An 18,684-nucleotide genomic window follows, 5' to 3' on the forward strand; every position below is an offset into this window, starting at 1 on the left:
CTTACTATAAAGACAGAACTATACTGAAATATGGCAACTATGGTTACCACGTTCATTGCAAACACAAATGCAAGTGGAGAAGAGGTGATGATGATGCAAAGTTGGGGTCAGAGAACTGTGAAGGAATCGGGAGACGATGCCACATTTTTGCCACTGCCGTATCTAGTTCTCAACTCTAATTCCCACATACTTGCATCCTTATGAATTTTTTACCCTGGTCATACAGTTCCATCTGGAATAGCACTATATGTGTTTCATACATTCCTATTTCTATTGAACATCCCCAATTTCAAACTTTTCCTCTACACCCAAATGCCTGTTTTGAACTTTCCACTATATTGTTACTTTAAAGGGGAAAAAAAAAGTAGAAGCTATACATCCTAGTCTTTTCTAGTTTCTTCAAGTAGAAGAAACTTTCTAGTTTCTACTGGATAGAAACAGGAGCTGGCTAACTGTAAATAATAAAAACCAGTGTCACTTGTTTGATAGGGAATGAACTACTGTTGTGAAATTTGCTTAGCAAAATTTACTTAGCAAACTAAATAATATGTTTCACAGCATAATCTGTAGATCTAGTAACACAATAGAATAGGAAATACCACACGTACACACTGTGGCATAGTACCATATAATAATTTTCAGTCCATTTATAACATTCCAGGTAGAGCCACAAAAGAAATAACTCTTTGCCCACACCTCAGAGATATGTGGAGTTGCATACTCCACTGCAAAGCAACTCTCTTCACAGACAGCTTTTCTTAGACAAATTGAGGAATGGTTTAGAAGTTTAGAAGTGCTACGCTTTTCATTTATCCAATATTAAGAATTTACTCCCTAATAACTTACTGTATTTTAACCTTTCTTCTACAAGAATGCACTGACTGCAAAAAACTTATTTGCAATAATGTATTCTTTTTCTGCCTTATGTCATGGCTTTCACTCAAAGGGTAAGGTACTTTTCAGCAAAAGAGACTGAAACAAGTGAAACAAGGTCCTATGGTACCTTGGCAAGTGGGATTAAATGAACAATTATACTTTAGTGATACTACTTCTTAATATCCAAATAAAAATAAATCAAACAAACATGGTAGTAGATGACCTCTACAATCCCCCCAACCTGAAAAACAGACTGGGGATTGACAGATGCAGATTTTTGCTGGATCAATCCTGTTGCAGTGTCTATCTTTTGACACCTCGGCCATTCTCCCCATCTGTCTCTACAGAACTAGAGCAAGGCTTAATGGAGGACTGATCCACGAGACAAACCTGACAGGTTTGGCATCTACAGGGGAAGTTTGCTCTTAAGTCACCGAAGCTGCTTCTAATCAAAATCAAGAACCTAGCTATTAAATTCTTTCCTCAGTTCACAGAAAACAACTAATGTGCTGCATTTATAGAAAAGATTGATAGAATGGGCAGTTGTCCGAGTCCTATGCCTGTTTCTAGTCTGTGCCTACTTGTAAAACCCAGCTGTGCTTTTTTTCAAATCAAAATGTACTACCAGCCAACATTTTAGGAAAAAAAAAAAGTATTTTGAAAGGCTGAATGTTTCTGAGAGTGCCGCTTGACAGAAATTTGGCAGCACCCCACTGTTGACATCAGTCCTTTTGCCCTAGGGGTTTGCTATTTTCTAGCTATATGACTAACAGGTTCATGCATATTCACAGACATGAGATAGATGAATGTCATTGTCCCACCTACCTATCTAACTTTTAATCACTATATTTTTATTGGAGCTGTTTTGTTAGGGAAAGCATTCTGCATCTTCTCTATATTCATACTGACTAGAGAGTATTCAGAAGCATATAAAGTGGTCCACGTTACAATGGCTATAGCACTCTTGTGCGCCACACTCCGTGACCATGAAAGATCCAGCTTCATTATTACACAGCATCCAGCACCTTCTGACAGTTCCATCTTCTTTAACCCTGGTGCCTCTGGCACTTAGCAACAGCTTGCTATTTTATTGAAGCCTACAGTTCCAGAAGATGGCATAGCAAAGCGGGCATATTTCCACTTCAAGAACAAGGAGACACAGAAAGGAAAAAGGATGGCAGAGATCTGTTCAAAACAAATTGTTTTAGAAATTGTAAAACTTTTTCCTATATGTATCTTACCCCTCTATTTGTTCCTGCTGCAATAATCTCATGCTTACATTATCACCGTACCTATCCCAAACAAGCCACCACCACCTTCCTTCCTGCGGATTAACTCTCATAACAGAAGAATTTTGCTTTCCTTTCACAGGGCTTGAGTGCAGTCACCAGTCTGGGTCTCTTTTGCTGACAATTTTCATCGAGCTTGTAAGAACATCGTATTTTGAGATTCTGAGTCACCTTTTTTGTTGTAAAGTGATCAATGGCAGACAAAAGGCAAAACAAACAGCAACGACTGCATGAAGACATGCATTCTCACAAAACCAGTTTGAAAAAATTATCTTTAAAGACCTACTAGTTACTAATGCTGACATACATTGTTCTACAAAGGAGGCAAGAGAAATGAGTGAAAGCTCAGGTTGCTGTCATACCTAATAGCACACCTAACAGCACTAAATAGCAGACAGTAGGATAATGAAAAACAATGACAGTTAGTTCCGATTTGTTTTGTATTAATTAATCAACATAGCTAACTTGTCTGTGGCTGCTGAAGACCAAACTGCAAATCAAATCATCCATTTAATAGACTCGTCTGGTTCCCCAACAGTAAGGGAAGGGACTGAAAGGTTTATCTTTGCTGATTCTCTATCCAAACCTCTATTCCCTTCCATCTCCATTCCAGTGACAGCTAAGATAAAGTTAACCTTCATCAGCTTAGCCTTTCGTAGGAAAGCAGGGCATTCTCTGGCAAGATATCCCTTAGGAAGTGCCTTTTCCATTAGATTTCAGGTGTTATTGTGTTCAAAAGCCTGAGCAGAAATTGAAATAAGGCTGTGTGTCCTGACTGCAGATTAGCACAACGTATGATTATGTTTGTATGAGAAAAAATGTTCTTCAGAGCTATTGTATAAACTCCTTTTTATTGTATTTTAATTCTAGTCAGTGGTGCTTGGAGAGATCAGAGAAGCTGATATTTAGTTTAAAAACAGGGGAGAAATTCTATAACTCCTTTTATTTTAACTGTATGTTATTTGAATCCTGTGGCTGAATTTGTAGTATTAAATTAAATATTTCAAAAGCCATTCTTTGGCATAGAGGCCAACTGGCAACGAACAGCCTACGTCTATGCTATTAAGCTATTTTACATCCTTTTGGATGTAAAGTACTACATCCTTTAGTGTGTTAACATACAAACTGTCTACTAAGAATGAATCCTGTCCCAAGGCAGCACCCAAAATATGCCTAGGAATCATTCTGGAGTGCTAACTGGCCATGACAAAAACCATGCTAGGGGCTCTTCTAACAGCTTTGAACTGTAAATAACTGAGTTCAAATGCCCAGGAACACTCTCTGGAAGTGTTTAATCTTCTTTTATAGACAGAAGCTCTAATCTTAAATTCAAGATGTTGGTGTTTGGTGGGGTTTTTTTGTGAGCAGCGAATATTTATATAACTTACCATCAGACTCTGACACTGCTGGCTCAGATGTTTGAGATACCATGGAGACATCTTCTGGCCTTTCTGCCAAATTATCTCCTTGCAATCTAAATTGTGGAAAAATGGAACAAAAACAGTTGCATTCATATTCCATAGATAAGACACAGAAGAGAGTTATCTCTGACTACATACCCTACTCACAACATTGTCATAATTAAAAGGGTAGCTTTGCTGAAAAGCCAACATCCATGGTTCAAGCATGTCACCCCAGATTATCTAGTAACCAAAACCAGCATCTAAGAAACAGTCAACTGAATCCTGGCTTATGTATTTTTGTAAGACTTACTTTAACAGTGGGGTTTTGGTGGTATCATATGCATATGAAATGACAAGTTTCATTTACTACTTTCAAAAATATTTTAATTGAACAGGACTGTACTGGGTGTCTGTATGAAGGTGCTGGCAGTGGGGGGGCTGCAGGGGTGGCCTCGGTGTGGAGAGGCTGGGGCTGTCCTGTACCGGACACAAGCAGTTCCATCTGGCTCCAAAAGACCCACAGCAGGACACAGCTGAGACCCACAGCCAAAATGGTGGTGCCTTGGAGAAAACACAGATAACAAAAAGCAAACAATGCCATGCGGGCAGGAGGGCAGGGAACAGAAAGAGTGGGAAACAGCAGAGGGAAAACCCAGGTCAGAGGAGGAGGTGTTCCACACTCCAGAGCAGATTCTCCCCTGCAGACCATGGCAAGGAGCACGCCAGAGCCGATATCCACTGCAGCCCGTGGAGGACCCACACCAGAGCAGATGGGTATGTCCTGGTGGGACGGTGGCCCGTGGAGAACCCACAGTGGAGCAGGTTTTTTCCTGAAGGACTGCAGCCAGTAGGGAGAGCCCACGCCAGAGAAGGTGAAAAGCGTGAGGAGGAAGGAAGAGCAGAGAGGAGCTGTTATGGACTGACCACAACCCCCCATTCCCCGTCTGCCCCGTGCCGCTCAGGGTGTGGGGAGAGGGGTCTGGAGTGAAGGAGTGAAGTTGGGTCTGGGAAAGCAGGGAGCAAAGGTGTGGTTTTAATGTTTGTCTTTTTGTTTCTCATTACCTATATCTATTTTAATTGACAATAAATTAAACTAATTTTCCCAAAGTCATCTGTTTTGCCCGGTAACTGGTAAGCAATTTCCCAGTTTTTATCTCGACCCACAGGCTTTTTCATCCTATTTTCTCCCCTCATCCTGCTGAGGGCAGTGAGCAAGCGAGCGGCTGGGGAGGGGGTTGGCCCTCAGCCAAGGTTAAACCGCCACAGGGAAATACATGCAAGAATATTTCCTCTTCCTTTGTTACTTTTTAAAAGAAAAATACAGTAATTACAGCAGGCTTTGTCTTCAGGCTTTCCCCCTGCATCAGCTGACTGCAATGTCTTGACAGCAATTTACAAAAATAGTCCTTGTATCTGTTGTTTTAAATGAGCATCCCAAGAGTCCTACCATCCTTCCTCAGGCTCTTATGAATCCTGAGCGCAGATTCTGCTCTGAAGAAATGGTTTGTAGCTCTTAACACAATGTAATTTCCATTTACATAAAGGTTATCTTACCTTGAATTTATTCAGACATGAAAAGAATAAGAAAAATTAAATTCAATTTTGCAAAGCCCAGGAATCATAAAAATGCATTGAAGTAAAACCTTGGGGAAAGAAATAACTTATCTCTTAAAAAAAGTTCCTTTCACTCTGTATTCTTGCTCTCTACAGCTGCTTTACACTAAACTTTGAATTAACCTTCAAAACCAAGCAGAACCCTCATATCTGCCCTATCTGAATTTCGCATCTTATGACTCTCACAGTTATCCAATATATTTGGATCTTAAGTCATCTATTTGTTTGTACCTTCTCAAAACCATTTCTCCTCCCCCCCAAACACTTCATCTCCTTTCATTGCCCCGGGATAGTTTATTTGTGACAGTAAGCTCAATGTAAATTCACAATGACTTTTACTGAGGCAGCAGTTCCACAGAACACAAAACTCCTCGAGGCAACCAAAGTGTAGAACTTAGAAGCTGTAAACCTAGTTTTGAAAATGACTTCTATGAAACCTTTATACCTCTGTAATATGGAGGCAATGCAATGCTCGTTTGCAATGCTCTAGTTACCAAATCTTTAAAAGCCTAGCTTGTCAAACAGGCTCTTCTAAAGATGACAGTCAAACAGAAGCAAATAACTTTGTACCATTATCATAAAGATATTCAGATAGGGAGAAAACAAATTGCAAATGAAATAACTACACAAGAAAAGAAGATTTAAAAAATCACTTTATCTTCCTTTGCATTAATACATACACATGTTTACGGCAAGCACATATTCAAGCTTATATGGATATGCATAGAATCGCAGGAACCAGAAGTAATGTACTCTTCTCTGTGGCCATGTTGATAGTTTATTTGGGTTTAATTGAAAGGAAAATTACTCCAACCTTCTCTGCTTATACTGCAGTCATAAATAAATTATCTCTAGAAGTAGGAGCTACTTTTATTATCCCATCAGAATTTTCAATATTTTATAATACATTCCCATTCTCAACTTTCATAAATCCAACCAGACCAGAACAACTGAAAAGATTCTCATCTTATTCTAAAAATTACATATATTTAAGTGGCCCATTGCCTCATGAAAAACATGCAAAAAAAAAAATCTTTTCAATCTATCTAGTCAGAAAAGCCATTTCATACGATTTCGCTTTGTAGGAGGAAATGGCTGGGTCAACTGGGTAGGTGGATGGGTGAATAAGATGTTTGACATATCTGGACCTCATTTTCACATCCAATTTTCAACTTACTTATGTATTTCTTACATGTAGATTCATATTGGTATAGATTCTCATGTGATTCAAGCAACAAAAAAATCACAAACACTATTGCTCACCAAAAGAATTCTGTTACTTAGACTATTCTGATTTCTTCTTCAACAGTAATACTATTCATAAGACACCTCCACAGTAAAATGAAAATACTTAAAAATTCTTAAGCAATAGATCAGAAAGAAGCATACACTTAGAAGATCTTCTGAATGCTTCAGAAGCTCATGATACAATCAGAAATGTATTTTGCAATGTGTCCTTGGTTATGCTACTTTCTTCCCTGGTTCATTCTTGCTGAATGTCTTCCAAGAGAAGTGTGTTGCATCAAGCTGCAAGCATCATTAATATTGGAAGGCCTAAGCTATGAGATTCACTTATTTGGTGCCTGGTACTACAAAGACATTTTAATCTCCAAATCTTTTTCTTGCAGCCTAGTTGTACACAGAAGTGTAAAATCCAAGGTAGACTTGATTCTTTATTGCCAGATACCAGGCAGAAATTCCTCTAGCAAAAAAAGGTAAAATGACGACCAAAATGTTGTGTTGGAACCCTGCTTTGGAAAAGGCGATTATAAAAAGAGCAATGTATATGAGACTCACATCCTTGTTTGCAAAGCAATCTATCTAGAGTCGAGCTTTTCCAAACTGGTGGCTAGCTTTGAGAATCTTGGCTGTTATTTTCAATGTGTACTCTTAAAAAAAACCCATCAAAACCAAGTTACCTAAAAATGACTAACTTACTAATACTTTATGGACTATTTCAGTTATTAACAGAAACATTATTTAAGCTATTAATTATTTTAATGGGAGTCTAAACTTGATACCTGATAGTCAACATTTTTTTCTATATGCATGCTGTTTATACTGCGATCTCTTGCTTAGATGCTATTGTTTCAGTTACATTCAACCAGCTGCATGTTAGAGCTTCAAAAGCTACAAAAGGCAAATAGCTTCCAGGCAAACATTTCAGCTTCCTTTGACCCAAAAATGCATTCTGTAGGACTTGTTCCAAGAAAACTGCCAAGGACTTCAATACCAAAGACGTTCTAAATAAGTTCTACAGGATGGGTGCAGCAGCATTATACCAGGTCTATCACTACAAACAAGCTCGTGGGTGTGTGAAACACAGTCATACTGCCATTATGATTTAGAAAATATGATACTATAAGAGTATGCAAAAAGAGGACAAAATTATTTCATCTACATTCCTTGAATGAATCACAGCACAACAAAATCCTATATTACCTCAACAGAGGAAGTAAACAGCAAATAGGAAAAACAGAGTCAAGATTGAAATGATAGGTTTATTTTTTTCATCCACTACTTTGAAAAGGTCTACTTTGAACAATCTATAAGCACACACATTCTAAGAAACTGTAGAGACTGAAGTTGGAAAAAAGAAAACACTGGTTTATTTAGGATTCAGGTTAGGAAAATGTTTCCTCTTGACTTGATATCTGAAAAAGCAATGTTTTCTGCAAATTCTTAAGATTTATCACCTGATCAGAGATTTTATAGTCTTTCCATGTAAGTTGCCTTTATCTACTATGTTAATTATTCTGTTAGTGATGGTACAGTATTCGGAAGTAGGAGTAATCAACCTAAAAAAACCCCACCTTTTTTTGTCTGTAAGTTCAGCCACCTTAAATTTTCACTAGAAAACATGAAAAAATTGCTTCAGCATGCACAGAAGTAATACAAAACAAACGTTACAGTTTTGATTCAGTAACACACTTCTCTAAATAGAGATATCTAATAATATCTCTTTGGTTTAAAATCATGCCCATGTTAAGTTCATTGCTGAACTTGAGCATTTAGGATGTTTTTCTTTCTTAAAACACAGATTGCTGGAGAACAGGTCATGTCATCAAAATGAGGGTATTGTAATTTGATATTTCAATAGAGGTCACCTATTTTACCAGATGAAAAAATACTAAGATGAAACTATCATCTGAATCCCAGCTGCTAAACTGAAATGAAAATGAGTTCAACTCTGTGATTTATGTTGCATAACCTCCCACCAATGAGGCTGTGTGAAATAACCTACATAAAATCCCATTCTGACTAATATCACAACCTCTTTTTGAACATCTTCAATATTTCCCTGGCTATTTGGAGTGCCCAACAACCTCTCAACACACATTGCTCTGTGGTATCACAATTACCAACGGTCTTAATGAAACACTTGTAAATCCCTATGATTACAGAGGTGGAAAACAACCGACTGATTGGTTTCACTGTGCAGGCAGTGCAAGAAGCAATACCCTACAGAAGTATCAGATACTAGTTCCTACTCTAGTTCCATTTATTGAAAAAAAAAAAAAAAAAAAGCAGACTAATGGCCATAAATGTTTCAACTTACTTCCATTTTTAAAATGACAGAACATTCCAGAGGTATTTTACAGGGATTAAATATGCAGCATATAAGTATGCGTAACACAAATTTAGTGACAGGGACATTGTACACCATGCAGGTGGGCTAAGGATTCAGTGCAGATCTACATTTCCTGTTTGGCAGATGAGCTCTTGTTGAGGGGCTCTTTGGTGGAGATCCCTGGAAGAGACTGATCAAGTGCTACAAACTCTCAAGCTCTCTTGTGCCTGGCCTTTCAGAAAGACCCATTCTAGCACTCACAGAAAGACTGCTGAGATGTTCTGATGGCACAGCCTAATGAGGAAATGCGTCATGGACTAACTTTATTTCCTTTCATAGCAACCTCCTCGTCCTCCCACCCTGTTTTCAAAACCACAATAATTATCCTTGTGGCAATCCAATCATTACTATCAGGAGCAAACACTGAGTGCATCTCCATCTTCTAGCATTACTTAGCAGCTGGAAATAAATTGTCACAGTCTGAGCAGTCATTCTGCAAGATCAGCTTTGCTTTGAGCTTGCACAGTCATCCAGCATATTGTTTGTTTCTAGATTGTACTGTCTGTTTGAATCAGATTATAAAGTCAGATTCTTCCATGTATTTGCATAAAGCAAAGAGTATTCTGTTAGTACTGAAGAAGGAATGAATAAATAGTAGGAATGAATACAATGTTATAAGGTTTTTTCAAAGTCAACAATGAGATTTCCATAGCAGCAACATATTCCTCCTTAGATGACTTTGAAAAACTAAGGGTGTTTCCCGTTTGGTTTCTGAAATTTACCAGTAAGTCCTTTTGATACAATAACACATGCTACTTAACTATGCCAGAAATATCACAGCTGGAGCTATCTACATAATTTTATCTAATTACAGCTATATAGAAGTAGACACAAGAAAAGACTCCTATATAAGGAAGGTCTGTTCTCTGCAATACGCAAATCTTTGAAATGACATCTACTTTTTCTAACACAGTTCACTAGGACATATTTCTTAGTGATCTTTTCTTCTAATCAAATTAATATTACTTAAGCAGACTGTGGTGAAACTTGTCACTACTATCTGAAAATTAGTCATTCCCAAAACTTGATGTATTTGACAAGAAAATAAGTGTTGACAGTATCCAAAGTCCAGCCGAGTTTATTGTCCTTCTTTATTGTAATCAGCTACCTGGCATGTAATTACACTTCCCCATTCTTTTTGTGTGACAGAACTAGTGGTCTTGTTTTCAAATCTCTCTGATACTCATCAATATCCAATTTACATGAGCTATTAAGAGGACAGCTTCTTGATGGTATGGTAATTGCTGCTTTAGAAAGATGTTAGATTGATGACCTCACTTAGAAGCTGAAAAGAAAGAGACAGGATAATCTTACAAAACAATTCCTTATATGAATCCAAATCCATCTAACAGCACTCTAAAAAGATTAAATATAATGGGTTCCTAATAAAGTCTGGGTATAGTGGGGATGGAAAGAGAGAGTAATGCTAGAGGAGCTGTGGTTTCCCCACTTGTACCACCCCTAAAACTATGTAGTAGCACTCATACAGCTGCAGAGTTTCTAGACAGTATGACACTGGAATGAAACTGTATCTTGGGGAAAAAAAAACAGGAAACAGTTGAGGAAGCTGAATTAGAATTAAAAGTCACGATTTAATGTTAGTGTGCATTTTCAGATTTGAAATTTGTGGAAACATTTATGCTTGAGCAAAACAGATTTTTAAGAGGTAAAACAAAGTCTGCTTTGAGGGCAACTATGGATACATCTATACTTGATTGTGTACTGCAAGTACAGATGCAGGACAAATCCCTACGTAAGAACTCCTCCGGTGCACTAAATGTAGACATACACTATGATTGTCCTCTATGTCAACACTGTAGTCCTACAATACTCTTAAAATTAGCAGTAAATGAAATTAACATCCTTGTTATAACAGAATACTATAATAAAAAAAAGAGGTTCACTGGTGAACACCATTCTCGCAATATTAATGGATTACAAGAAAAAAAATTACTTCCGAGGACTACATCAGATTCATAAAAATAATTAAGAATATTTCACTATAGGCATAGGTACTTTCTAACATCATGGCCTAATGAGAAGGAATAAAGTATCCTGAAAACAAATAAATGGAAACGTTTCTGATACCTAATATTGAGATATAAGCTATTTGGTATTTGTTCTTTGTGTAGACTACTAATTCAAAGTATGTGCATTATAAATTGCCTTGTGCCAGTGCATAGTAGAGGCTGTGCTTTAGGAAATTTTTGTGTCAAATCAAATACTACACAGGAGAGGAAATTCACCTTCAGAGGAGGGTGGTTGTTCACTCACAAACACAGGAATTGGGATTATATTTGGGTGATTAATATTCTGACATATTCTTCCAGGAACATGTCACTTAACCAAATTCACATTCTATTCTTCCCAAAAATGAACTAAAAAAACCTTAAACAGAAGAGGAGTTATTATTTCTGGACAAACTATCTTTTAATCCCCAAATAAACAACTACAGGTAAGAGTTATATAAACAATGTGGCAGGCTTTCAAATACTAGTACATGACTATGGGACTGCTTTCTCTTTTAAACATAGCAAAGTACAGCTGAATAAATTTGCTCAAATTCTGACGTTCCCCAGAGGTGAAGAACAGGAACTTTGCAATTCCACTTGATAAGAAATCCCAAAAACCTGTTATTTCAAGACAATACAAATGCTTCTGCTGGCTTTTTAGTAATAAAGAGAAATTCCTCCAGGGGCTCCAAGACAGTAAAGGGCACTCCCTGAGGAGGAAGTGGGAAATTACATGTCTGAGAATTGCAGCTCCAGCCATTCCCTCTGCTCTGCTCTGTGTCAGCTAAATTTTGTTGGATTGTGATAATTTCTGTAAAACATTTTGGTTTCTGTGAATCATTATTTCCTAAAGACCACACATTTCACTGGAAAATTCCTGATGGGCTTTGCTGACTTCTTTTAGATAAACATGGTGATAAGTAGGGGAAAGTTCAGCAAAGAATCCTTAAATTTTTCATCAAAAAGAGGAGTAAAGCTGTTTCCATGATCACCCAAGATCAGTGTACATTTTTAAAACTACAATTGCAAAGAAAAGTTCTCGACTCTGAAAAACAGAGTTAGTGTCATGTTCGTATTACAATCTTCATTAAGGAGATTTTGGCTTGTTGAATGGCTGATTTTGCTTCAATTATTTCAAAGTAGGTTAACTATGCTCTTGAAAAAATCCTAACAAATACTTCAGATTTACAGTTAGTTTCTTTATGAAGTAGTTATTAATTTGGATCAAAACCTGTAATATACATTTTGTAATATTAATGAATATCATGAACTTATTAACAAAAGAAGCTTATTAAAAATAAAACATGATTATGTTTCTTTGGCAACCAAAGGGAATTTCAGTCAGAGATGAGGAGAAGGATAAATTGGACTTCCTTTTTTTTTTTTCTCCTTTCAAATCACCTGCTTCCTTTCTGTAATTTAAAACTTTACATCTACATCTAACATCTCTCTGATATCATTGTAATACTGAATTATAATTGCCCTAGAAGAAATACATAACTCCAGGGAAGTTATAGCAACGGAGATCAGACAACGAAAGTCCTGAAATCCCCCACATGCTTTTAGGTTACCTTGAATGTTTTCTTGCACCTTTCCCTAGCAACCTCAACACCACACCAGTAACAGCACTCCAAGCTTTACAATAATTTGTCCTGACTTGCCTATAATATGGCGAGTCTGTGTCATTCTTTGTTCTCAAACATACTGATCCAAATTCTGATCTCATGTACGTTGACTTACTGTCTCCACAAGTTCTGCACTCCTTTATATTGGTGTAAAATCCAAAGCTTCTCCATCACCTAAATATAAAGCCAGGAATTTCTGACCTATTCCGTTTGTTCTACTAATGTCTTTTACAAAACCAAAAATGCTTAAAACGTGCCAGCAAAATTCTTACTGTATTCACAGGTACAGAGACAAAAAGATGTCAGTTTTCCAGTATAGACTATGCCAGTTAATATAATGGTAAAATTATATTAAATAAATATTATTAAACAATATACAGGCAAAAGTGCTCTTTTCCTGGTAAAACTCTCCATCTGCTTTAGCAACATACTCTAACCTCCTAATGAAAATTAGATTTTAAAAGAAGTTTATATCAAGTTCAGATCAATAAACTATAGAAGAAAAATGTCTTGGATCTAGGGGGGCAAACAAGAGAGGACTGTGAATTCAGTGAGTAATGAGAGTGGCTGGCACTTCTCAAGTCTGAAGTAATAATGGGAAAGCTCTGCAGCATGTCATCTTGTTATATTAAAAAAATCAGTGTCATAGCTTCTGTTTTCACCATAGACTAAAATACAGAGAGGATCTGCATTGATAAGAAATGAAGCACGAGGACTATTGGCTTATCCTGCAGAACATTATCCAGATGTTTCCAAAATTAAATTATAAGACTACATGAATAAATACACATATTTAACAAAATTTCTGAATAAAATGTAGGAATAGAAACTTAGTGACATATTCAGCATGCTCCCCAACAGAGATTTATAAATCCTTTAAACCCATTTTAAAGAAGTGGTGCAAAGCTCTCAGGCAGGAGTATGTTGTTACTACCATCAATTCTATTTATATGAAACGTACAGCATTCATATTTTTTGAATTTCACCATGATCTAAGGAACAGTTCATCTAAAATAACTCCATTTTCACTGATATTACTCAGATCACAGTCTGTTTCTTACTTTTGCACTCATTTTCTTAAGGACACTATTTCTCAGTGCTTGCATACTAAAACACAGCAAATGATTTGAAAATTCATAAAAATTGTAGCTAAAAATGGATTTTGGTTGAAGTCCATTCTCCTTCTGCAAATTGAAAGCATTATTTTCCAGTCACTCTTGAAGATTTTTGTGGAAACTTTCCATGTCACCAATACGTAATTCACAGACATAATGTTTTCAGCTGGTAAAACTAGAATATCCACTTGCTGAGCAAAACTTACACATTGACACAGCCTGCAAAATAATCTTTTCTGTGTGCTGTTTGCCTTTTCAAAATGTCTGAATGCAGGTCTTTATGCATTTAAATAAGTACACTCTACAGCTATTTCTAAGGAGAACCCAAAGTGGAAATATATTTCCCAGAGTAAGGAATCCATAAAGAGACTGAATTATCTAATCCTTTTACAAGATGGGGAATTAAGCCATTCTTATGGCAATCTTTTATCTGCTGCTGCCTTCAAACGATTATCTCACAGGAGAAAAATTACAGTCTTTGTCAGTCTTTTCAGACTTAACACTCTTTCTTCCCCTGTGAACCATTTTTTCTAGGACTTGCGGAAGAGTTTTGTGAGTGTGTGTGCATACGTGTCTTTAAGAGCTATATTAAACTGTTATCCAGAGCCTCAAATTATGACCAACAAGCTTCCCCAAGCTCATGATCTCCTGGCTTCCTTCCTACATTGTTTGCATCCAGAAGTAACTGCTATTGCTGATATACATCACAGTGTAGCACCAAACAGAAAGAATCTATAAACACTGCAATAAAGCATGAGCTTGCAAAGTACACATCAAAGAGAGCAAGGGAGAAGGGGGAAAGGCTTGGGAAAGCATTTATCTTTTTAAATTACTGAGGGGGTTAAATGTGTTTTGTAGGGGAAAAGAGAAAGAAATGTCCTGACGAGATCTACAAATGAAGGACAGGATGAAATGGACATTGAGAGACAGTACAATAATTTTCAGGACTAGACAAAGTAATATTAATTTCATTTTCAAATATGCTCCTACTGCTTTCATTATTACAAATCAAGACTGGAACATTGAAAAGAACTGAAAAATCCTTTAGGTCTACTCTTAGAATTTCTCAAGAGCATTTTTAAATGTTTACAAGTGTACCAACCTCCTCATACCCATTCTATCCTTTTACAACCAGACTGAGATAAAAAAATATATAGCTACTGTTGAACAACAGTTCTTAGAAAAGATGTTCTAGTAAAGTTACAGCAGGGCTATCTCCAGATGACCTTGGCGCACCAAGTGTCACATTTCCAAAACCAGTCCTATCATGGGAACAGTAAGTTAGTATGTATGTATGAGATGCAATTCACATGCAAATTTTATGTACCCAGTGTACGCGTTTCAAGTATAAGTCTACTTTCACTAACATGCAAGCACTTCTCTTTCTTCAAGGAAACAGAGTTCTTCCATTTCTCTTATGCAGACTGACAGTTATTTATGTCAAAAATAACAAGTCTTCCCCACACGTGCAGCCTTTAAGGAAATAAAATAGCTGTTAAATCAAACTCAGAGGGAAATGCTTCATCCCTGAAAATACTGTGTAATGCAAGGACACAGACACACACTGTTCCTTTTAAAGAGATATATGCTTCATCTGAAAATACTTTTTTTTTCACAGCTTACATAATTTTTGATTACAGACATTTTTATTATCACAGTATTTTGTGGAACTTTTGATAGGTCTGAAATTATTGCTTCATGGATTTTCCAGTGGGAAATTCTGGTAAAAAAGAGGGAAGAAAGAAGTCTGATCCTCCTGGGATTTCTGTCTGAGCACTTGATATAAATCTCCTGTCTTATATTGTTCCCTTCCCAAGACATGGTTAAGATTTTGAAAATAGGGAGACCTTGCCCATTCTTTTAAAAAGTCAGTGAAAGAAAAGGCAAGCCAGTGTGTTACTCTGACAACTTAGCAAATCAACCTACTACCTTTAAAAAATTAATTTATGTTCTCTGTCTCTGATTACCACTAGGACCAGTAAAAAGATCTTCTGAATTATTTTTTTCTTTAGCATTTTCTTATTTTTTTGAAAGACCAGGTAATATACCAAAGCGGTACACCACTCCAGAAAAGGAAAGATAAAGCAGATTATTTTAGCTGTATTTAACACTTAGGAAATCAAGAGAAAACAATGAAGATGCTATTGTGGTTATTTATGCATCAAAGTTGGGCAAATTAATCACTGCCCAGATTCAACTCAGTCAAAAAGCTAAATGAAAAAATTTTTTTTTGCCACAACTTTTTCTTTTCTTGTAATTATTTTTGTTTTTCTACCTTACAAGAAGTTCTAAGTAGCAAAAGGAAAAATACAGTTTTCTCCACAATTTTCCAAAGTGAAAGGAGATTTTTAAAAGTTATAAAGCACTATACAGACTATGCAGAGTTTCACTTTCTTGTTTGCCACTCTTAAAAGGAAAAAGATGCAAATATAACACTTTGTTTAGGACAAAGTCTGTAAAGCTAGCACAAACTAATGTGAGAAAAATTCAGCTCTTTTTGAAATAAGAGGTCCAATAAAACCAAGGTTAAAGGGAAAAAGAATGAAAAATAGTGACACGAGTCATACAGAATATTTAGTACTTTCTCGTCTGTAAGAACAGCCACTTAGAAACAGTATACAGACAGAAAGCTAATACGAAATGCAAGTCGGGAAAGAAAAAATACATATATAAAATCAAAAGTTTTGGTAGCATTTGAAGACATAAACTTCCTAACATTCCGTGCATGAACTAGAATCAGAGATTCTTCCCCCCAAATTAATTCTGTACCAACCACTTTAGTATGGAAACATTTTTCTCACTCGGTACTTCGAAGTCATTTGTTCCCCAATTTCAGGAATATTAACAAACCAGAAGTTTCTGCCAGAAACTGAGTCACTCAGCTGGCCTTACCACTACTGGGCAGACATACAAAAACTATTCTTTATGCAAATACATGTACCAAACCACATGTATACCTGTACCCATTCCCCAGTATTACTTCACAGTGTACAGAGCCAAACCAGGGATTATATGGAGGATTTGAGAAGTTATTCTGACACATCTGTATATTATTGATTAATTAGAAATATAAATTGTATGACACAATATCATCCTGTTTCCTACCTTTCTGCTGCATGATTAGAGAGAAATTAGCTGTCTCCTTTAAAAGATTACATGTTTCAAAGCTATTTGCACATGGAAAAAGAATAAAAACTTTTATAAAAACCCACCAATAAGCAAACTACAAATCCTAGAGACTTCTTTGTTACATTTCTGTGTAAAAGGCTGCACTCTAGACAAATCAAAACCCATTTAAATGTACAAAAGCAAAAATCTACCTAAAAATCACCATGGAGAATAAAACTAGCAGGGAAAAAGGTGTCATAATGATTCAAAATCAAGCTGTCAATAAAAAACGGAAAAAATGGAACTTAGTGGGGAATATAATAAAGGATTCATAGAATCATAGAATCATTGAAGTTGGAAAAGACCTCTAAGAGCATCAAGTCCAACTGTCAACCCAACACCACCATGTCCACTACACCATGTCCCAAAGTGCCACGTCTACACGTTTTTTGAACACTTCCAGTGATGGTGACTCCACTGCCTTTGTTCCAATGTTTGACGACTCTTTCAGTAAAGAAATTTTTCCCAATATCCAATCTAAACCTCCCCTGGTGCAATTTGAGGCCATTTCCTCTCGTCCTGTTGCTAGTTACTTGTGAGAAGAGATCAACACCCACCTCACTACAAGCCCCTTTCAGGTAGTTGTAGAGAGTGATAAGGTCTCACCTCAGCCTCCTCTTCTCCAGACTAAACAGATGCAAGTCATCTGCACCTTCCACTCTGACAGAATACTCACTATACATTTATTTACACAGACCTCTGGGGAGTAGCAAAGAAAGCTAGGAAAAAGAGGAGTCAAAACTATGGGTCAGGTCTAAAGAGGAAACGTAACGTTAGGTTTTCAAATAGATATATCATGTTACATAATGATATTGATATCAGAAATTACAATTTATTCTCCTCAAATCCCAATTTCTAGTCATATGCATTCCAGGATCCACCATTTGTAGGTTACTCCCCACAAAACATTAAATTAGGAAGGAAGTCTATAAAGAAAAACAGGGATTTAAAGACATCCTTTGAAGTCACATACATGGTGCTCTACTCCTAACTCTGTTAGGAATACATGATTTTATATTCCCAGTGATCAGGTTCATTTATATATAATTCCATCACCTCTTGGTTTATATTAACACTGCAGTTAAAGGGATGATTATAGTTCATGTAAACATACCTGAACTGCCTTTAAATGAGCATCTGCAGATGTTATCACTGAATAGCTTTGACAATTCATGTAGCAGCTAAGGAATTTTAGCACAAGCAGAAATGTCTCTGCCAGATTTCAGTGTAGGCATAGCATTTTATCATCTCACCCAGACACCACGTACTGTTACACATGCTCAGGATAAGGGGAAAACAGTCCCTGGAGTTTTAATGTCTTTTAGTCATGCATGCGTTTTCAACGTACTACTCCCTTTAGAGTGACTCACACCAAAACGGCTCAGACTGGGAAAGAAGACGTCACACCCAAACTTGAACAGTAGTCCACTGAAAACAGACCTGAAGCATCTACAGTGATGATTTGGTCTAATTTGGCAGAACATAAACCTAGACCATCTGTTAAAAACCACACCACCAGCAAACTCTGCATCCTCTCTTCTTCCAGGATCTATGGCATCTATATGGGATATCAGAGGTTGCCCATCTTCTTCACCCTACCTGATCAGACTCTATCCCAATATTGCATGGTGCAACACTCATTCTCTGACACTTTCCCATTCCCAGCTGTGGAGTTAGTCTGCGATTACATGCCTGGACAAGATAGCAGAACCCACCCCATTTCAAAAGACAAGTCAGCCATCCCAGTGTTTTCTGTGCAGGGAACACAATGACAATGAGAGCAGATGAGCCACAAACAATAAGGAAGGGATCTTAATGCACAGCTGAAGTTCAGGAAGCTCAGTAGGCTTCCTTCCTTCACTTGAGGAAATCGTCCAGGAGCCCATCATCTTTAACTGCTTTTTAAATGTAGTCTTTTGTCAGTATTTATGATCTTCCCCACAGTGGTAAT

The 18,684-nt window shown here is 36.9% G+C and overlaps 1 protein-coding gene across 1 annotated transcript in view; it reads right to left on the reverse strand.

Moving 5' to 3' along the window:
• The window catches only part of LOC309417929 (uncharacterized protein C8orf34 homolog), a gene marked incomplete at its 5' end in the record, with an annotated part of 176,993 nt that overhangs the window by 26,150 nt on the left and 132,159 nt on the right, over nucleotides 1-18,684 (reverse strand). The window contains one exon of the mRNA XM_082015562.1: nucleotides 3,554-3,639. Coding sequence (XP_081871688.1) covers nucleotides 3,554-3,639 — 86 coding nt within the window. The remainder of the gene's footprint in view (nucleotides 1-3,553; nucleotides 3,640-18,684) is intronic.

This window comes from Phaethon aethereus (assembly GCF_964289735.1).
Source record: "Phaethon aethereus genome assembly, chromosome: 2".
NCBI classification, from domain to species: Eukaryota; Metazoa; Chordata; class Aves; order Phaethontiformes; family Phaethontidae; genus Phaethon; species Phaethon aethereus.